The sequence below is a fragment of the Panthera pardus genome, unplaced genomic scaffold, assembly GCF_024362965.1.
Source record: "Panthera pardus isolate Hobbes unplaced genomic scaffold, ASM2436296v1 HiC_scaffold_25, whole genome shotgun sequence".
NCBI lineage: Eukaryota > Metazoa > Chordata > Mammalia > Carnivora > Felidae > Panthera > Panthera pardus.
Genome location: NW_026526821.1, coordinates 43483137 through 43505627, shown reverse-complemented (window position 1 = coordinate 43505627; position 22491 = coordinate 43483137). Strand labels below are relative to the sequence as shown.

At 40.1% G+C, this 22491-nt stretch overlaps 1 protein-coding gene across 12 annotated transcripts in view; it reads left to right on the top strand.

Annotated features, from left to right (window-relative positions):
- The window catches only part of DZANK1 (double zinc ribbon and ankyrin repeat domains 1), a 78723-nt gene that overhangs the window by 16171 nt on the left and 40061 nt on the right, over positions 1-22491 (top strand). For all 12 annotated transcript variants that reach the window (XM_019462421.2, XM_019462420.2, XM_019462425.2 and 9 more), the window contains 4 exons: positions 1036-1153; positions 2194-2318; positions 6409-6494; positions 19765-19882. In XM_019462421.2, the coding sequence (XP_019317966.2) occupies positions 1036-1153; positions 2194-2318; positions 6409-6494; positions 19765-19882 (447 nt within the window). The remainder of the gene's footprint in view (positions 1-1035; positions 1154-2193; positions 2319-6408; positions 6495-19764; positions 19883-22491) is intronic.

Genomic DNA, 22491 nt, shown 5'->3' with positions numbered 1-22491 from the left:
CTGTATGTTGTGTGCTATCATTGCTGTCTCCTAGCATCCAGGCCTTCTCCTTCTGTATAGTGCTTTCAATATGTGATTACTTTGCTTGTTGTCTGTCTTCTTCATGCGGTGTAAATTCCAAGGTGGCAGAGAGCATGACTGCCATACTCATTGCCTTCCATAGAGGTGGGCAGGAGAAGGCAGTGAGTGTACATTTGTTGAACAGATACATCAGACTAGTAGAAACCATCTGTGACCAAAGCCTCACCTCTTTAGAGAGTGAACTAGACTTATCTACAAGGATGTTTGAAACTTCAGTCCCTGGGCAATGGGCATCGGTGAGATAGATCCAAGAGCCAGAGGATGGGCTAACCCATGGTAAGGCAACCAGCCAACAAGTCTCAGTCATGGAGGTCTTGATGGGGATGACTGGAAGTTTGTGAGGGAGTCCCTTCAGCCCAAGTTTGGACCAGAGCCCATAGAGGTGGTTGTGGGAGCAGAGCAGTGGGTGCAGGTATAGTGTGGGGTTCAAGTGTGATCAGATCAGAGATCTACCATGGGCAGGGGCATCCAGCAGAGGCTGAGCCTACATGCATCAGCAGGGGCTCAGGCTTGAACAAGCCATAACCGGCTGCATCCAGGAGAAGAAAGTTCATGGAGAATAGTATAAGGATTGTGTATGAGCAGGTATTGTACTTAAGTCCTATCTTGGTCTGACCCCACCCTTTATTTACTTCCTGGATCTGGTGGTCCCTTTGTTATTCCCCAGACTGCCATGATTGTAACATCCTGCCTTCATGTCCTGCTGTTGGCCGCTGTTCCTGGCTGTTTGACTGCTGGTCCCTACCAACCAGACATGCTGCCAGCCAAGGGCCCAGATACAAAGCTGTGTGTTTTCAGAGTAAAGTAAAACAGAGGTTACTATGTAAAAAACTACTGTAAACCCTTCCCAGCAAGAAGTACATACCATGACACTGTCTCCACCTGGCAATTTTTAATTTTCACATTCTAAATGGGTGTAATGAAGTGACTGACATGAAATCTCTTCATTCCTAGGAATTGAAAAATGGGTTTGTTGGGTCAAAACTACGGAAGAAATGTAAGAATGCTGAAAATAAACAGGGTTGGAACGTTAACCTTAGAAAGTCTCCAAGTATGACATGGCAGGACGAAGGTAAGGTTTAGAATTGTAAACCACCAAACAGGTTCACTGCTGGTTTTCTTGTGTGAAGAAGGGTTAGAATAAGAAATACTGGAATAGAAAAATAAGCTATAATCTGAGTCTTAGTGCTGTCCTCACTAACAGTTTAAGCATTGAGGAGGGCACCTGTTGGGATGAGCACTGGGTGTTGTATGGAAACCATTCTGACAATAAATTTCATATTAAAATAAAAAAAAAGACCAAGAGGGATAATCAAGGAGTCCAACAAAGTGAGATTTGTCGACCCATTGCAACGAGGGATACCACACCTCAGAGGAACCATGGGGCATCTCACCAAATAAAGGAAAAGACACAGTTATAAGGTTAAGAGGGGCAGGTGGAATTTGGGAAGCAGAATTTTGACAAACTTGAAGCAAAGCAGGGCCTGGTGTAAAGTGCTCACCATCAAGTATGTATTGTAAAGGGAACCAGGGTTTTGTTCACCTTGGAAACTGAAAATAAATGTGGAATGTTGTATTCAGAGATCCTTCTCTGATGCTCTACACCAAGGTTGGAAATTGAGGCTGCTTCTCTGTGTCCGAGTGACTTACGTCCTCCAGGCAAGAGTCGGAGGTTTCATTCTTGCTGATATGATTTCAATCAGCAAAGTTTCTGATTATCTCTGGTTTCAGAGCACAAGGTTTCTCAGCAAGTAAGAAACAATAGCCACTCAAAAAAGGGGGGAGGCTGTTATGACATTTTACAGCTGCGGTGTGTCTTTAGGAGAAACAGTGTTTCCTGCTAACGTTGGCATTGGATTTGTCTATTTTCTCAGCTTGATGTGGAATATTGCAGAATGTAGCAGGGCAGATTTTTATTTTCTGAGTCCAGGCTAATTTTTTCTTTCCTAGTGCTAGTTCACTGAGTGGAGGCTTCTTTATGTAGTTGCTACGTCTAGTTAAAGATATGATGACAGTGGTCACTTAGAAGGTTTCCAACTATAAAGATGTATTTGCATGATTACATATATAATTACAGATGTCCACAGAATGATTTTTTTGAAATAATTTTAGACCTTGAGGTAGGTGAAAGAACTGACTCTAAAACATGGAAAGATCTTCGTTTCTCAGAGAGTCCACTGGAAATCCCACCTTACCATGAAGAATCAGGTTCTAGACCACCCACCCGCCAGTCTCAGGTAACTTCTAAAGAAAATCTTTATGGTACTAAATACCTCCTATATTCTTAATCTTCTCATGAAATACTTTTAAGACAGTGTACCCCAGCCTTCTCACCATGTGCCAGGCACCGTTTCAGTTCTGGGAATACTGCGTTGGACAAGAAAGGCCCCTGTACTCGGGAGCTTACATTGTATTGGGGGTGGGGGTAGGCAGATAATAAACATGTAAGTCATCAAACAAAAATTTTTTAATAGTGACAAATGTCATGAAAAAGATAAAGCGGGGGTAATGGGATAGAGCAGTGGTTCTCAAATGTGGCCCCACATACCAGTAGCATCAGCGTCACGTGGAAGTTTATTAGAAATACAGATGCTCGGGCCCCAGCCCAGATCTTTTGAATCAGAGATTCCGAGGCTGGGCCCAGTGTCTGTTTTAATTGGTCCTTCTTCTGATGCATACTGAAGTTTGAAAACCCGTGGGATAGAGAATGACCACAGAGGAAGAACAAGAGTGGTTCTAATTTGGGGTGACAAGAGAGGTCCTCCTTAAATTTGAATTGAACGTTCTGAATGGAATTGAATTGATGTTTGAATTCAAGATGAACAGAAGCCAGCCCTGCAAAGATCTTGGAAGCAGTAACAATAGCAAAGTGAGGGAGTACCAGGAGGTTGGTGTGGATGGAGCATGGTGAGCAAGGCAGGAGATGAGGTGGGAAAGGTAGGCTGGGGCCAGAGCACAGACCCCTGTGGTTCTCAACACGGCTGTATAGTAGAGTCATCTGAGGGGCTTCAAACCAATCCCAAGAACCCAACCTCAGAAAAAGTTGTTTTTAATGTTTATTTATTTTTGAGTTGTGGGGGAGAGAGAGAGAGAGATTTTCTTTATGTATGACTATTTGGATTACCTTGCCCACCTAGAGTTGTTTTAAGGAAAAGATAGAGTAAGACAATATGTGAAGATTCCAACATTTAAAATCTCCTAAAAACAGAAACTCTTTCTGGACACATTACAAATTGTTATGGTCACGTGAGACTGTCTTCTGAAAACAGTTATGATTGCATTTTGTCGTACACCACTCATTCTTCAAAATGATATTTTTCTGTCTAAAAATCAGTATTATACACTATAATGGCTACAGTGGTGAGCATTGCTCACAGGTGTTTAGTGTAAATTAGTCCATTTGGTAACCAAGGAACCATTCTTCCAGAAGACTGGGAAAGGGTGATCTTCTATTGCAGGGATAGTTGTTCTTTTGTTTACTAGGTTTCCATGAAGGCCTTAGTAGGTCTGTGGTCCTCGGCCTGGGCTTTGTGGCCCTCCAAGAAATATGGTGAGTGGGCAGATAGAGTTGTTACAAGGAAAAGATAGAGTAAGACAATTTGTGAAGACTCCAACATTTAGAATCCTCTAAAAAATAGGAACATTAAGGACACATTTGGGGACTTTGACTAGAATTCAGAGGAGCAAGGGGGCCAGAAAAGGACCACAAAATATTTATCTTCCACTCTTTTTATTCCTATTGGTATGAGACTCTTGTCAACATTCCAGCTGAATCCCATCTGAACCATACTTCAGCGAACATCAGAATTAATGATACTGGTGGGTATTATAACATGTCAGCAACCACCAGGAAGACAAGATGTCTCTGAACTAAGCACTGACCTGAGGGGTGCCATCAGGGGCTAGACAGCAGAGTAAATGCATGGTACAGCCTGGGTGGGAGAGAAATGACAGCCTACACTAGGCTTCAGTTTCAGGGCATAAGAGTTGGGGGTTCTCTAGCAACGTGGAATGCCCCAGTCAGTTAGTGGGTTATCTCTACTCAGCTCTGGCCAACTATTGACAAGAAGGCCTATGGGCTCAGTGTTGCCACATCTTGATTTTACAAGAAAAGCCAGAAACCTGCCTGTTTATGTGTAAATATTAACAATTAAATCAAAATTTGAAACATTGTGGACCAGTATATCTGGGTCAAATGGAACTCAACGGCAGGCGAGATTTAGCCAGTAGACCACCACTTTGTGACACCTGGTCTATGCCACGTTGGACCTGACATGAAAGCAACTCAAGACCTCTGACCACTCCCTATTGCCTACAGCACAAGTTCTAGCTTCCTAAGCTCTGCGTGCAGGTATCGTGGTAGACAGGGACCCTACCGGGGTCAGATAGGCTGAGGTACCTGAGACAGTTCACATTCTGTTGATGCGACCTCAAGCAAGTGACTCAACCTTTCTGAGCCTCAGCATCTTCATCTCAAAAATGGGGATTATATGTGCCTCTTTGTGTGAGGCACTGAGATGGGACACAGTATCGTTTCTCTCATATTTGGGCCAAAATGCGTGACTGAATCCCATCAGGAGGAAACATCAGACAAAACCAAATTAAAGGAGATTCTAAAAATTAAATTCAAACATGTCAAGGTCATGAAAAGTAAGGACAGACTGAGGAACAATTCCAGATTAAAGGAGACAAAAGACACATGACCACTAAATGCAAAGCGTGACACTGGACTGGATCCTAAACCAGGAAAAAAATAAATAAATAGCTGTGAAGGACGTCATTGGCATAAACAATGACATTTGAGTAAAGATCTGGGGGTTAGATCACAGTATTGGGTAGCTGTTAACTTTTCTGGTTTTGATAATCGCATTGCTGCGTGAGAGGACATCATTGTTCTTAGGATGTGCACACTGAAGAATGTAGGGGGAAAGGGGCATCGTAACTGCCGTCCATTCTCACATGGTTCAGAGAGAGATAGAGAAGGGAAGTGCACCGGGCAAAATGTTAATGTGAAAAACTGGTCAAGCTGGGTATGCAGGAGTTATTTGTACTCTCCCTGTACTTCTTCTGTAAGTTTGAAATTATTAAGAAATTATTGAAATTTGGGGTGCCTGGGTGGCTCAGTCGGTTAAACGTCCGACTTCAGCTCAGGTCAAGATCTCGTGGTCCCTGAGTTCGAGCACCACGTCGGGCTCTGGGCTGATGGCTCAGAGCCTGGAGCCTGCTTCCGATTCTGTGTCTCCCTCTCTCTCTGCCCCTCCCCCGTTCATGCTCTGTCTCTGTCTCAAAAATAAATAAAACGTTAAAAAAAATTAAAAAAAAAAGAAATTATTGAAATTTAAATTAAGTTTCAAAAGAAACTTACAAACATTTAAAACATGGGGAAAATGCTACCCACCTTGTAAGGTCATTGTGAAATGTCAAGGAGATAATGGCCACATGATGCCGTTTTAGTAGTGTCAGACCCTCCTTAAGTGATAGCTTCTCCCCTCCACATTCCTCCTCCAGCCCCTCAGACCTCCAAACCATGTCAAATGGCTGAGCCCCGGGATAGGCTGAGGACTGCCCTGCCACTGTGCCTTTGCAAATGGGTTTCTTCTGCTTGGGATTCCCATTGTCCTTGTGTCCATTTGACGAACCTTTCTTTACACCCCAGGCCCAGCTCAGATGTTAGCACCCTGGGAGGCCCTTCTCCCCTGGAGCAAGTGTGATTATGTCCTCTAGGGTCCCATGGGACTACACACACACACACACACACACACACACACACACACACACACACACACTACACTGAACCTACAGTGTTTCAGTATTTTGTGTATATTCCAGTTCAGGTCCTGGAGGGTAGGTATCATGTAATATTTATATTTCCCCCCTTCTGTGTCAAACACAGTACCTGTTACAAAGTGAATGCTCAAATAAGAATATATCAAAATGATTTCAATGTTTTTGGATAACAACAGGTAGTTGCTGCATATGTTCTTTTAGGTGACTACTTTGAGTTTCCTAAGGATCTCAAAGATTTTTGAGAAAAATGAAGGTCAACTTAGGTTTTTAAATTCTAAACTCTGGTCTGTCTGATGGTTAATTCAGATATCTTTTCTTATAAACTCTTGTTTTTAATGAAATATACATACCTAATTGTAATAGCACTTTGATATTTTTAATGTCAGGTACTTGGGGTAATCAGTACTTAATGTTTTTTCTGTCATGGTTTTTAAAAGATGGGTACTGGATATGATAAGACAGCCCATTAGAATGAATTTTTAATGAAATTTTACTATACCATAGCTTTTACCATGATTTTATATGTATCCTTAATTGTAGTTCCCTAGTTTTGCACACATAACTGGCCAGAAGAGTTTGACAAGCACAGAGATCATGAGAATTCAAAGACAGACAGACTTTCTCAAGTAAGTATCACATTTTCTTTACTGTTTCTTAAATCCTACTGAGACATATTGTCAAAAAAATGTAAGGATGAGACATAAGAATAGTGTTTGCTCACCCAACTGTCCTTCATTACATTTTACAAAATGTTTTTTTTTAGAGAAAGAAAGCATGAGTGGGGGAGGAGCACAGGGAAAGGGAGAGAGAGAGAATCCCAAGCAGGCTCCACACTGTCAGTGCGGAGCCCAAAGCAGGACCTGAACCCTCAAACTGTGAGATCATGAGCCAAAGTCAGATGCTTAACTGACTGAGTCACCCAGATGCCCCAAAAGTTTTACAAATTTTAAAAGTGTATTGATATACAATAAAATTGCACTTCTTTAAAAAGTACAGTTGATCGCTATGTATATCACAATGTTACGTACAATAGCCAAGATATGGAAGCAACCTACGTGTCCATCAATAGGCGAATGGATAGGGAAGATGTATTATATTTATGCAATGGAATATTATTCAGCCATAAAAAGGAATGAGATCTTGCCATTTGCAACAGTGTGGATGGAGCTAAAGAATATAATGCTAAGTGAAATAAGTCAGAGAAAGACAAATACTATATGATTTCACTCACATGTAGAATCTAAAAAACAAACCAGTGAATAAACAAAGAAAAGAATCAGACTTATAAATACATAGAACAAACTGATGGTTGCCAGAGGGGAGGGAGTTAGAAGGATGGGCAAAATTGGGGAAAGAGGAGTGGGAGATACAGGCTTCTAGTTATGGAATTAATAATTCGCAGGAATAAAAGCATAGTGAATATAGTCAATGTTAATAGTGTTGCATGGTGACAGATGGTAGCTATCCTTGTGGTGAGCATAGCAAAACATAGAAAGAAGTTGGATCAGTAGGTTGTACAACTGAAACTAATTTAACATTGTGTGGCAACTATACTCAAAAAACATTTTTTTAATTCCTCATTTTGCAAAAAGAAACAGTACAATTGACATATGCATATAACCTTGAAACTACCACCATAATCAAGAAGATGAACAAGTCCATCACCTCTAAAAGTTTCCTGCACTGTACCCTTTGGAAGTCTCTCCCTTATGCTCCTCCCTATCCTAAGGCAACTTGTTGATCTGCTTCTCATCACTGTAGCTTAGTTTGTATTTGGTTCTGTCCGTAAGTGGAATAATTCAGTATGTGCTCTTTTTTGCCAGGCTTCTTTCATTTTCCTAATTATTTTGAAATTCACCCATGTTGCTGCATGTTTCAAATGTTTATTTCTTTTGACTGCTGAGTCGTATCCCGTTATGTGATGCATCACAATCAGTTTATTCAGTTGTCTATTGATGGACATTTGTGTTGTTTCCAGATTGGGACTGTTACAGATAAAGCTGCTGGGAAAATTTGTATATAAATCATCATATGCACATAATAGGTTCATTTCCCTTAGGTACATACCTGGAATGAAATGGCCAGGTCATATGATAGGTATATGTCTAACATTTTAAGAAACTGCCAAACTGTTTTCCAAAGAAGGTGCACCATTTTACATTCCCTCCAGTGGTGTGTGAGAATCCCACTTTCTCTACATCCTTACCAATGCTTTAATTTTTATGTTTAGCCATTCTAGTGAGATGGTGTTTGTGGATTTCATGTGCATTTCCCTAGTGACTAATGATTTTGAGCGCCTTTAAAAGTGCTTACTTGCCATCGGTACACCTTCTTTGGGAAAGTGACCGTTCAAACATTTTACCCTTTTCAAAGATTGAGTTCTATATCTCATTATTGAGTTGTACATATTCTCTTTTGTTAATATATGTTTTACAAATATTTTCTCCCAGTTTTGGCTTCTTATTTGCTTAAGAAAGTTTTTTTTTTCTGAAGCACTTGTTTTTATTTTTTATGAAATCCAGTGTATTTATTTTTCTCTTATACTTTATGTTCATTTTGACATATTTAAGAAGTCTTTCTCAAACCCATGACATATTTCACTTACAAGATTTTATTTATGCTTTCTTCTAGAAGTTTTATCGCTATTTAGGTCCATGATCCATGTTTGATTATGGTGTGAGTTTATTCCAGCACCATTTGTTGAAAACAATTGTCCTTTCCTCACTGATTACATTTGAAATATTTAAAACCAATTGATATTTGTGTGGATCTGTTTCTGGACTCTGTATTCTGATTCACTGATGTTTGTTTATATTTACTACCACACTGCTTTGATTACCATAGCTTTATAATAAATCTTGAAGCTAAGAATTATGAATTCTCCAACTGTGTTCTTTTACAAAAATGTTTCGGTTATTCTAGGCACTTTGCACTTTCAAATAAGTTTTAAAATCGGCTTCTCAAGATCTACAAAATGTATGCTAGAGTTTTGATTTGGATTGCATTTAATTTATATATTAATTTAAGAAAAATTGATGTTATTAACAATTTTGAGTCTTTAAAGTCCAGGAAAATGGTGTATCTTACTGTTTTTTTAGGGCTTTCTTAACATCCTTCAACTATGTTTTGTAATTTTCTTTTTTTTTTAACGTTTCTTTTCTTGTCTTTTTTCTTTTTTTATGTATGTGGGTTTTTTTAATGTTTTATTTATTTTTGAGAGAGAGAGAGCACGAGAGCACAAGTGGGGGAGGGGCAGACAGAGAGGGGGACAGAGGATCCAAAGTGGGCTCTGTGCTGACAACGGTGAGCCTGATGTGGGGCTCAAACTCACGACCATGAGATTATGACCTGAGCCTAAGTCGGACGCTCAACGAGCTGAGCCACCCAGGTGCCCCTGTGTTGTGTAGTTTTCATTGCTCAGGTTTTACATATCTTCTGTCAGATTTATTTCTGAGTATTTCATGTTTTTTGATGCTGTTGTAAATGGTATTGCTTTTAAAATGTAAATTTCTGATAACTCATTGCTGGAATATAAAGTTGATTTTTATGTAGTGTTCTTATAAATTCATTTATTCTTTCAGCTTTTTTTGGTAGAGTCCATAGAATTATCTACATAGGTGATCAGGTCACCTGCAAATAAAGGCAATTGTTTTACTTCTTCATTTCCTTTATGGATATACCTTCCTTCCTCCCTCCCTCCTTCCCTTCCTCTTTCTTTCTTTCTTTCTTTCTTTCTTTCTTTCTTTCTTTCTTTCTTTCTTTCTTTCTTTCTTTCTATATAAATTGATTTATTTAAAAGTTACAAAAGAGCACAATAAAATAGAGATTATCCTTAGAATTATGAATGCTTTGTTAATATCAGGTAGGATTAGAGGGAAGGAAATGGTATTGGGTGGGGGGTACACCTGACTAGTTCTAGAGCTTTAGATGCCTCAGTTACGCTGCAGTTGATTACATATTCATTCAGCCATTACATACTAGGTTATAGTGGTTGGGTGGCCAGTAATTTATCTACAGGGAACTCCTACACAAATTAGATCCATCTAGACCTCCTCAGTGCTGTCCCCCTCTACTCCTCAGGATCCTAAAGCCACCTGGATGATAACATTCCTTATTCATATATTCTTCGCTCCTCTAGGGTGCTGGGCAAGCTGAGAGCAGTCTGCTCTCTGCAGCTGGAACATATACAGATCCCTTTTCTTTCTTTTTCTTGGCTTGTTATTTTGGCCAGAACATCCCAGTAAACTTGGAATAGAAGTGATGAGAGTGGTTATTCTGCCTTATTCCTGAACCTAGGGAGAAAACACTCCATTTCTCAATATTAAATGTGATATCGGCTGTAGATTTTTTTGTTGCCCTTCCAGACTGAGGAAATTTTCTCCTGTTCCTAGCTTGCTGAAAGTTTTGTTTTGTTTTTAAATCAGGACTGGATGTTAGATTTTTGTCTAAAGCATTTTCTCCATCCATTAAAGTGATCATGTGATTTTTCTTTTTGTGTTAGTGTGGTAAATTACAAAGATTGATTTTTAAGGTTTAAATCCACCATGCATTCCTGAGTTAAATCTCACTTCAAGTATTATCTATTTTATATAATGTTTAATTTGATTTGCTAAAATATAAAGAATTTTTTGCATGTATGTGCATGAGGGATATTGGTCTGTAGTTTCCGTGTCTTTCTGTCTGATTTTAGTGTCAGGGTAATGCTGGGTTCATCAAATGAGTTGGGAAGTAGTCTCTCTTTTTTAATTTTCTGAGTTTGTGTAGAATTGGTATTATTTCTTTCCTAGGTGTTTGGTAGGATACACCACTGAAGGCACTGGGGTCCAGAGTTTTCTTTTAAGGAAGATTTTAAACTACACAATTTATTTGACAGATATAAGTCTGTTTAGGTTTATCTATTTCTTTTCAAGTGAACCTTGAGTTTCATTTTCTCCTCTTTTTCTGATTTCTTTAATGTAGGCAATGAAGTCTTTTATTTGAAGCCTTTCTTCTTTCTAATATAGGCCTTTAGGATTCTGCATTTCCCTGAGTACTGCTTTAGCTCCTAATGTTGGTATGTTGTGTTTTCATTTGGTTTCAGTATAAACCTTTCTAACAACTATCCTGGTGGTTTCTTTTTTGACCCATGGGTTATTTGAAAGTATTTTATTACATTTCCAAATATGTGGAGATTTTCCTTATATAGTCTGGTATTTATCTCAAATTTAATTCCTTTTTTGGTCAGAGAGCATATATTGTATGATGGGATTGGTTAATGCTCCATGTTTATTTGATGTGTACTTTGCTAAAGTGAGTATTCTATAAATGTGAATTAGGTTAAATTGGTTGATGTTATTATTTAACTCTTCTCTACCTTCACTGAGTTCTCTGTCTATTGCTTAGTCAATGATTGAGAAATCTATGACTATAATTATGAATTTGTCTACTTATCCATGCTTTCTATCAGATTTTGCTTCATATACTTTGAAGCTTTATTATTATGTGTAAACCTAATACACATAATTTGGATTCTTAGGTTCTCTTAATCATGAAATAAACTTCTTTAACCCTGGTGATACTCTTTGCTCAGAAATCTACTTTGCCTGATGTCAACGTAGCCACTTCCTGCTTTCTTCTGATTAGTATTTGCATGGTATATCTTTTTTTATCCTTTTACTTACAACCTATTTGTTTTTCCTTATTTACAGGTTTTAAAAAATGTTTATTTAGGGGCGCCTGGATGAGAGAGAGAGGGAGGGGGAGAGAGAGAGAGGGAGAGAGAGAGAGAGTGAGTGCAAGCAGGGGAGGGGTAGAGTGAGGGGGACAGAGGATCCGAAGCAGGCTCTGTGCTGACAGCTTCCACGCTGACAGCAGTGAGCCCAATGCGAGGACTTGAACTCACGGACTGCGAGCTTATGACCTGAGCCAAAGTCAGATGCTTAACTGATTGAGCCACCCAGGCATCCCTACAAATTTTTTTTTTAAGCAGCATCTAGTTAGGTCTTGCTTTTTAAAAAACCTCATAATATCTGCATTTTAATTGGGATGTTAAGAGTATATTTATTCTGACTATTGATATGTTTGAATTTAAATCAACCATCATGCTATTTGTTTTATGTTTGTCTTATCTGTTCTCTGTTGCTCTTTCCTTTTTTTCTGCCATCTTTTGGATTAATTGGGTATGTTTCATGATTCCATTTTATTTTATACACTTTGTTAGCTTATTAGGTATAACTTTTTTTTTTTTTAGTGGCTGCTTTCAGATTTATAATACAAATTTTTAACACATCACAGTCTATCCTCAAGTGTCATTATGCCACTTCATATATAGCATAAGAACCTTACGATAGTATACTTCCAGGAACTGAGTAACAGTAGCCTTTGTGCTATTGTGGTCCTTTATCTTACTTCTACAAATATGATCCCCACAATACATTATTACTTTTATTTGCTATAATCAATTTTTGAGGCTCTTTATACTTTTATTGTGGTAAAGTATACATAAATAAAATCTACCATTTTAACAATTTTTTTTTATTTTTTAATATATGAAATTTACTGTCAAATTGGTTTCCATACAACACCCAGTGCTCATCCCAAAAGGTTCCCTCCTCAATACCCATCACCCACCCTGCCCTCCCCCCCACCCTGCCCTCCCTCCCACCCCCCATCAACCCTCAGTTTGTTCTCAGTTTTTAACAGTCTCTTATGCTTTGGCTCTCTCCCACTCTAACCTCTTTTTTTTTTTTTTTTTTCCCTTCCCCTCCCCCATGGGTTTCTGTTATGTTTCTCAGGATCCACATAAGAGTGAAACCATATGGTATCTGTCTTTCTCTGTATGGTTTATTTCACTTAGCATCACACTCTCCAGTTCCATCCATGTTGCTACAAAAGGCCATATTTCATTTTTTCTCATTGCCACGTAGTATTCCATTGTGTATATAAACCACAATTTCTTTATCCATTCATCAGTTGATGGACATTTAGGCTCTTTCCATAATTTGGCTATTGTTGAGAGTGCCGCTATAAACATTGGGGTACAGGTGCCCCTATGCATCAGTACTCCTGTATCCCTTGGATAAATTCCTAGCAGTGCTATTGCTGGGTCATAGGGTAGGTCTATTTTTAATTTTCTGAGGAACCTCCACACTGCTTTCCAGAGCGGCTGCACCAATTTGCATTCCCACCAACAGTGCAAGAGGGTTCCTGTTTCTCCACATCCTCTCCAGCATCTATAGTCTCCTGATTTCTTCATTTTGGCCACTCTGACTGGCGTGAGGTGGTATCTGAGTGTGGTTTTGATTTGTATTTCCCTGATAAGGAGCGACGTTGAACATCTTTTCATGTGCCTGTTGGCCATCCGGATGTCTTCTTTAGAGAAGTGTCGATTCATGTTTTCTGCCCATTTCTTCACTGGGTTATTTGTTTTTCGGGTGTGGAGTTTGGTGAGCTCTTTATAGATTTTGGATACTAGCCCTTTGTCCGATGTGTCATTTGCAAATATCTTTTCCCATTCCGTTGGTTGCCTTTTAGTTTTGTTGGTTGTTTCCTTTGCTGTGCAGAAGCTTTTTATCTTCATAAGGTCCCAGTAATTCACTTTTGCTTTTAATTCCCTTGCCTTTGGGGATGTGCCGAGTAAGAGATTGCTACGGCTGAGGTCAGAGAGGTCTTTTCCTGCTTTCTCCTCTAAGGTTTTGATGGTTTCCTGTCTCACATTCAGGTCCTTTATCCATTTTGAGTTTATTTTTGTGAATGGTGTGAGAAAGTGGTCTAGTTTCAACCTTGTGCATGTTGCTGTCCAGTTCTCCCAGCACCATTTGTTAAAGAGACTGTCTTTTTTCCATTGGATGTTCTTTCCTGCTTTGTCAAAGATGAGTTGGCCATACGTTTGTGGGTCTAGTTCTGGGGTTTCTATTCTATTCCATTGGTCTATGTGTCTGTTTTTATGCCAATACCATGCTGTCTTGATGATGACAGCTTTGTAGTAGAGGCTAAAGTCTGGGATTGTGATGCCTCCTGCTTTGGTCTTCTTCTTCAAAATTACTTTGGCTATTCGGGGCCTTTTGTGGTTCCATATGAATTTTAGGATTGCTTGTTCTAGTTTCGAGAAGAATGCTGGTGCAATTTTGATTGGGATTGCATTGAATGTGTAGATAGCTTTGGGTAGTATTGACATTTTGACAATATTTATTCTTCCAATCCATGAGCAGGGAATGTCTTTCCATTTCTTTATATCTTCTTCAATTACCTGCATAAGCTTTCTATAGTTTTCAGCATACAGATCTTTTACATCTTTGGTTAGATTTATTCCTAGGTATTTTATGCTTCTTGGTGCAATTGTGAATGGGATCAGTTTCTTCATTTGTCTTTCTGTTGCTTCATTGTTAGTGTATAAGAATGCAACTGATTTCTGCACATTGATTTTGTATCCTGCAACTTTGCTGAATTCATGTATCAGTTCTAGCAGACTTTTGGTGGAGTCTATCGGATTTTCCATGTATAATATCATGTCATCTGCAAAAAGCGAAAGCTTGACTTCATCTTTGCCAATTTTGATGCCTTTGATTTCCTTTTGTTGTCTGATTGCTGATGCTAGAACTTCCAGCACTATATTAAACAACAGCGGTGACAGTGGGCATCCCTGTCGTGTTCCTGATCTCAGGGAAAAAGCTCTCAGTTTTTCCCCGTTGAGGATGATGTTAGCTGTGGGCTTTTCATAAATGGCCTTTATGATCTTTAAGTATGTTCCTTCTATCCCGACTTTCTCAAGGGTTTTTATTAAGAAAGGGTGCTGGATTTTGTCAAAGGCCTTTTCTGCATCGATTGACAGGATCATATGGTTCTTCTCTTTTTTTTTGTTAATGTGATGTATCACGTTGATCGATTTGCGAATGTTGAACCAGCCCTGCATCCCAGGAATGAATCCCACTTGATCATGGTGAATAATTCTTTTTATATGCTGTTGAATTCGATTTGCTAGTATCTTATTAAGAATTTTTGCATCCATATTCATCAGGGATATTGGCCTGTAGTTCTCTTTTTTTACTGGGTCTCTGTCTGGTTTAGGAATCAAAGTAATACTGGCTTCATAGAATGAGTCTGGAAGTTTTCCTTCCCTTTCTATTTCTTGGAATAGCTTGAGAAGGATAGGTATTATCTCTGCTTTAAATGTCTGGTAGAACTCCCCTGGGAAGCCATCTGGTCCTGGACTCTTATTTGTTGGGAGATTTTTGATAACCGATTCAATTTCTTCGCTGGTTATGGGTCTGTTCAAGCTTTCTATTTCCTCCTGATTGAGTTTTGGAAGAGTGTGGGTGTTTAGAAATTTGTCCATTTCTTCCAGGTTGTCCAATTTGCTGGCATATAATTTTTCATAGTATTCCCTGATAATTGTTTGTATCTCTGAGGGATTGGTTGTAATCATTCCATTTTCATTCATGATTTTATCTATTTGGGTCATCTCCCTTTTCTTTTTGAGAAGCCTGGCTAGAGGTTTGTCAATTTTGTTTATTTTTTCAAAAAACCAACTCTTGGTTTCGTTGATCTGCTCTACCGTTTTTTTAGATTCTATATTGTTTATTTCTGCTCTGATCTTTATGATTTCTCTTCTTCTGCTGGGTTTAGGCTGCCTTTGCTGTTCTGCTTCTATTTCCTTTAGGTGTGCTGTTAGATTTTGTATTTGGGATTTTTCTTGTTTCTTGAGATAGGCCTGGATTGCAATGTATTTTCCTCTCAGGACTGCCTTCGCTGCATCCCAAAGCGTTTGGATTGTTGTATTTTCATTTTCGTTTGTTTCCATATATGTTTTAATTTCTTCTCTAATTGCCTGGTTGACCCACTCATTCGTTAGTAGGGTGTTCTTTAACCTCCATGCTTTTGGAGGTTTTCCAGACTTTTTCCTGTGGTTGATTTCAAGCTTCATAGCATTGTGGTCTGAAAGTATGCATGGTATAATTTCAATTCTTGTAAACTTATGAAGGGCTGTTTTGTGACCCAGTATATGATCTATCTTGGAGAATGTTCCATGTGCACTCGAGAAGAAAGTATATTCTGTTGCTTTGGGATGCAGAGTTCTAAATATATCTGTCAAGTCCATCTGATCCAATGTATCATTCAGGGCCCTTGTTTCTTTGTTGACTGTGTGTCTAGATGATCTATCCATTTCTGTAAGTGGGGTGTTAAAGTCCCCTGCAATGACCACATTCTTATCAATAAGGTTGCTTATGTTTATGAGTAATTGTTTTATATATCTGGGGGCTCGGGTATTTGGCGCATAGACATTTATAATAGTTAGCTCTTCCTGGTGGATAGACCCTGTGATTATTATATAATGCCCTTCTTCATCTCTTGTTACAGCCTTTAATTTAAAGTCTAGTTTGTCTGATATAAGTATGGCTACTCCAGCTTTCTTTTGGCTTTCAGGAGCATGATAGATAGTTCTCCATCCCCTCACTCTCAATCTAAAGGTGTCCTCAGATCTAAAATGAGTCTCTTGTAGACAGCAAATAGATGGGTCTTGTTTTTTTATCCATTCTGATACCCTATGTCTTTTAGTTGGCGCATTTAATCCATTTACATTCAGTGTTATTATAGAAAGATACGGGTTTAGAGTCATTGTGATGTCTGTATGTTTTATGCTTGTAGTGATGTCTCTGGTACTTTGTCTCACAGGATCCCCCTTAGGATCTCTTGTAGGGCTGGTTTTGTGGTGACAAATTCCTTCAGTTTTTGTTTGTTTGGGAAGACCTTTATCTCTCCTTCTATTCTAAATGACAGACTTGCTGGATAAAGGATTCTCGGCTGCATATTTTTTCTGTTTAGCACACTGTAGATATCGTGCCAAGCCTTTCTGGCCTGCCAAGTTTCAAAGGAGAGATCAGTCACGAGTCTTATAGGTCTCCCTTTATATGTGAGGGCACGTTTATCCCTTGCTGCTTTCAGAATTTTCTCTTTATCCTTGTATTTTGCCAGTTTCACTATGATATGTCGTGCAGAAGATCGATTCAAGTTACGTCTGAAGGGAGTTCTCTGTGCCTCTTGGATTTCAATGCCTTTTTCCTTCCCCAGTTCAGGGAAGTTCTCAGCTATAATTTGTTCAAGTACCCCTTCAGCACCTTTCCCTCTCTCTTCCTCCTCTGGGATACCAATTATGCGTATATTATTTTTTTTTAGTGTATCACTTAGTTCTCTAATTTTCCCCTCATACTCCTGGATTTTTTTATCTCTCTTTCTTTCAGCTTCCTCTTTCTCCATAACTTTATCTTCTAGTTCACCTATTCTCTCCTCTGCCTCTTCAAGCCGAGCTATCGTGGTTTCCATTTTGTTTTGCATTTCGTTTAAAGCGTTTTTCAGCTCCTCATGACTGTTCCTTAGTCCCTCGATCTTTGTGGCAAGAGATTCTCTGCTGTCCTGTATACTGTTTTCAAGCCCAGCGATTAATTTTATGACTATTATTCTAAATTCACTTTCTGTTATATTATTTAAATCCTTTTTGATCAGTTCATTAGCTGTTGTTATTTCCTGGAGATTCTTCTGAGGGGAATTCTTCCGTTTGGTCATTTTGGAGAGTCCCTGGCGTGGTGAGGACCTGCAGGGCACTTCCCCTGTGCTGTGGTGTATAACTGGAGTTAGTGGGCGGGGCCGCAGTCCGACCCGATGTCTGCCCCCAGCCCACTGCTGGGGCCACAGTCAGACTGGTGTGTGCCTTCTCTTCCCCTCTCCTAGGGGCAGGATTCACTGTGGGGTGGCGTGTCCCGTCTGGGCTACTTGCACACTGCCAGGCTTGTGTTGCTGGGGATCTGGCGTATTAGCTGGGGTGGGTAGGCAAGGTGCACGGGGGCTGGAGGGGCAGGCTTAGCTCGCTTCTCCTTAGGTGATCCACTTCAGGAGGAGCCCTGTGGCAGCGGGAGGGAGTCAGATCCGCTGCCGGAGGTTTGGCTCCGCAGAAGCACAGAGTTGGGTGTTTGCGCGGAGCGAGCAAGTTCCCTGGCAGGAACTGGTTCCCTTTGGGATTTTGGCTGGGGGATGGGCGGGGGAGATGGCGCTGGCGCCTTTGTTCCCCGCCAAGCTGAGCTCTGCCGTCCGGGGGCTCAGCAGCTCTCCCTCCCTTTGTCCTCCAGCCTTCCCGCTTTCCGAGCAGAGCTGTTAATTTATGACCTCCCAGATGCTAAGTCGCGCTTGCTGTCGGAACACAGTCTGTCCGGCCCCCTCCGCTTTTGCCAGCCAGACTCGGGGGCTCTGCTTGGCCGGCGAGCCGCCCCTCCGCCCCGGCTCCCTCCCGCCAGTCCGTGGAGCGCGTACCGCCTCGCCGCCCTTCCTACCCTCTTCTGTGGGCCTCTAGTCTGCGCTTGACTCCGGAGACTCCCTTCTGCTAATCCTCTGGCGGTTTTCTGGGTTCTTTAGGCAGGTGTAGGTGGAATCTAAGTGATCGGCAGGACGCGCTGTGAGCCCCGCGTCCTCCTACGCCTCCATCTTCCGGAACCTCTTAACAATTTTTTAAATGTTTATTTTGAGAGAGAGAAAGAGCGCATGCATGTGCGCTTGCGCACGTGAGCGGGGGAAGGGCAGAGAGAAGGAGAGAGAGAATCCCAGGCAGGCTCCACGCTGTCAGCACAGAGCCTGATGTGGGTCTCGATTTCATGAACTGTGAGATCATGATCTGAGCCAAAATCAAGAGTCGGTCACTTAACTGACTGAGCCACCCAGGAGCACTCTCATTTTAACAAATTTTAAGTGTACAATTCAGTGGCATTAAGTACATTCACAATGTTGTGTAACCATCACCACTATCCATTTCCAGAACTTTTTCGTCACTCTAAATAGAACTCAGTTCCATTAAGCAGTAATTCCTTTACCCAATCCCTCCAGGCCCTGGCCAGCTCTGTTCTCCTTTCTGTGTCTATGAATTTGCCTATTCTAGTTACCTTAGGTAAATGAAATCAGACAATATTTGTTTTTTTTGTGTCTGACTTATTTTACTTAGTATAGTATTTTCAAAGTCTATCATGTTGTAGTATGTATCAGAATTTCATTCCATATTAAAGATGAAAAACAGTCCATTATGTATACACCAGAATTTGTTCATCCACTCATCTGTTGATGGGCATTTGAGCTGTTACCACCTTTTGACTATTATGAATAACGCTGCTTTGGACATTGGGGTACAAGTATCTGAGTCCCTGATTTCAATTCTTCTAGGACTAGAATTTTGATTTTATGGTAATTCTTTGTCCAATGTTTTGAGGAACTGCCACACTGCTTCCCACAGCAGTTACATCAGTTCACTTTCTACCGGAAATGCACGAGGGTTCCAATTTCTAACCATCCTCACCAATACTTGTATTTTCTATTTTTCTAATGGTTATCCTCATAGATATAAAGTGGTATTTCATGGTGGTTTTGATTTGCATTTTCCTTATGACAAGTGATGTTGAGCATTTTTATGACAACAGTGTTTCTTGGCCGTTTGTATATCTTCGTTGGGCAAGAAGTGGCCCTCCAGCGTGCCTGGTGAGAAGACATGGCACTTAGACTGGACTCAGAAGTCATGTAGCAAGTCAGAAAAGTATAATTAATGTAGACATTACTGGAATTGCTGGGGCTCACACATGCCAGATCCTGTGTGATAGGACGAGTCTGAAGTGGGACCAAGGCTGCTGCTGAACTTCTGCCACTGTCAGGAAGTGAGGTAGCCAGGCCAGGTGAGGGGCACCAGTGGGTCCAGGTGGAAGGCCACTTTGTAATAAAATGACTGGAGAAGCATCTCCTGTCTTCAACTTGGTCCATAGCCTTTGACAGTGGTCTACTCTTTGTTTTGCTTTTTATTTTCTAAAATGTTTGAACACTGTGAGATTTTCACCTGACTTCTAAATGTGAACCCCTCAGAACGTGGCCAATGAGGAACCTATTTTGTTGTAGGTGTGCCCACTGCCTGGCCCCCCGCCCATCTGACCCCTTTGCTCGCTTCTGTCAAGAATGCGGCTCTCCTGTCCCGCCCATATTTGGCTGTCGTCTCCCACCCCCAGAAGGAGCTCAGGTGAGCAGCAGAATCTTTAAAAATGCCTTTCGTTGGTGTATCTGATCTTTAATAGCAGCAGTAGCATTGTACCTGGGACACGTGATCCACAAACATAAATATTTGTTGAAAAAATTACTGGTAGGTTCATGCCTTACTATCCAGTCTCCTACTTCAGGATGGAAAACCCCAAAACCTTAAAAGTTGCCTTAGTTTCCATTCAAGAATGAAAAACCTTATTTGCAATGCCAGTGCAGGTGGCCTTACAGAAGCACAGGCTCAGAGGGAGACTGAAGCCTTATTGTTTCAATGATAAATAAGAATGGATAAATATGTATTTCCCACTCATGTGATATTTCAGTTCATGACCTGGGTACATTAAGGAAATATATTCTGGAAATAAATGGAGAGAGGTATTTGTTACAAGTCTGTATATCTATAAGATATATCGTTTTGTCCAAAGATGCTGTTTGTATAAGCTATAGATTGATCAGTTAAAAAGTTTTGGCTGTTAAGTGTAGATAATAATTGGTATTAACCTACTAATAAGTTTATAGTTAGTTAGAAAACATACTCAGTTTACTAACAATCAAAACCTTCATTGAAATGTATTATCTGTTATTCACTTGATACTTTAGGGTTTTTTGGAGTAGGGTTTACAAAATGAAATAAAAGGACCTGTGATGTGGACTGAAAAATAACCATTTTTAAAAAGATAGTCACAAGAAAAAGCCACTAATTCAGTGGGGTCAAGCTGAGTTCTAGAATTAAGTTCTATCTTCAAGCAAAGGGTCAGAATCTAAACAGGTATCTTTTTATAATTTATTCTAATTCATTGCTCAAGACTATTGTAGAAGCTAATTTAATTTACTATAACATATTTGGAACTTCATAAAGAAGATAAAACAGCAAATAAAATATGAACAGCTTCTGTCAGTTTTAATTTTCCTTGCTTATATTCATTCGTCGGTGCAGCGTCCGTTCTTTTTCACTTGCCTGAAAACAGATTTTCAGAGCAGGGAGGATAAGTTGCCAGAGATTATAAATATTTTAAATGATGAGCTGAACTTTGAAACATCTATATTGTCCCCCAAAATAATATTTGTTAATATGCTGTAATATATAAACAGCTTTGTAATTTGAACTATTTATTAACTACTTATTGTGTCCTGCTCTCAGCTGGGTTTCTGGGATTCGAAGGGGTGGAGCCTCCTCCTGGCTCTTAGATCCAAGACACTCAGTCTCATAAGAGATGCAGAAGTCACCTTACAGCTCCAGGTCCTCCCTTCATTGTCCTGCCCTGTGAGTGCTGGAGCAGGACCCTTTATACATTTCTCCTGTGCCAGCTGGCTACGTGTTCATTTCTGTTAGTAGAGGGACATTGCTGCTGGAGGGACACTGCAGGAGAATGGGCTTGGCTTTTCTTTCTGGTTCCGGTATGCTTTACACTCTCTTTGCTCTGACGGTGCTCACTAACCTACAGGAACCCAGTTGTGCTGAACCCCAGTGAGTTTCGGGGGCACCCCATGGACAGCTGCTCAGTGAGTTTCACTGGCATGCCAGCCAGCTTCCAGATAGTCCTCAGGCATCCCAGTGGGCCGTTTGCCAGCGAGTTTCAGCAGCATGCCTGCACATGGCTTCCCAGCATGTTCTACGGGCTCCCCAGAGGGAGATTTCCAAACAAGTTTCATTGGACTCGGTTTTTTGCTTCTTTTCTTGCCAGTTTGGGTCCATGTCACCCCAGTTGAACTTCCCCACCATCCAGTGGGTGACAGCTAAACTCCTTTCCTCCCCACTTACTTATCTTTTCTGTAACATATATTGTCCTACATATTACATCCATATACATTATGAACTGAAAATGCAGTGTTACACGATCTTACATCATTTAAAGATGAGAGAAGATGTTTATGCACTCATTTATATTTACCCACGTATTTATGAAATCTGGTCTCTCATATCTTCTCTTTCCTGTGAACTCAGGTCATAATCTAGTGTCGCTTATTTTCAGCCTGGCAGACCTCCTTTGCTAAAGGCATGTGTGCTAGCTGTTTCTGCCTTTGTTTATCCGAGAACATTTACTTTGCATCCTCTTTTGAAAGATAGTTTTACTGGATGTAGAATTCTTGTGTGACAGTTATTTTTAATTTCAGCCCTTTGAACATATTATTCTCCTACATTCTGACCTCCGTGGTTTTTGATGTATGTGATAAGTCATTTTTTCTCTTGTTACTTTTAGGATTTTCTCTTTGACATTCAACAATTGTACTATATTGTGTCTAACTGTGGATTTTTTTGTGTCTATCTCTCTTGGGATTAATGTTTTTCTTCAAATATGGGAAGTTTTGGCTAGTATTGCTTCAGATTCTTATTCTGCCTCTTTCTCTCTCTCCCTTCCTTCTAGGACTTCTTTACATGTATGTTGATATGTTTTATGTTGTCTCACAGCTTGTTTGATAGTCTGTTTATTTTCTTCCATCCTTTTTCTCTCTGTTCTTCAGATCAGAAAATTTCTATTGTACTATATTCATGTTCATTGCTTCTTTCTTCTGTCTTCTCTGACCTGCTGTTGAATCCCTCTGGAGATTTTTTTTTTTTTTCCATTTCAGTTATTTTAATTTTTAACTCCA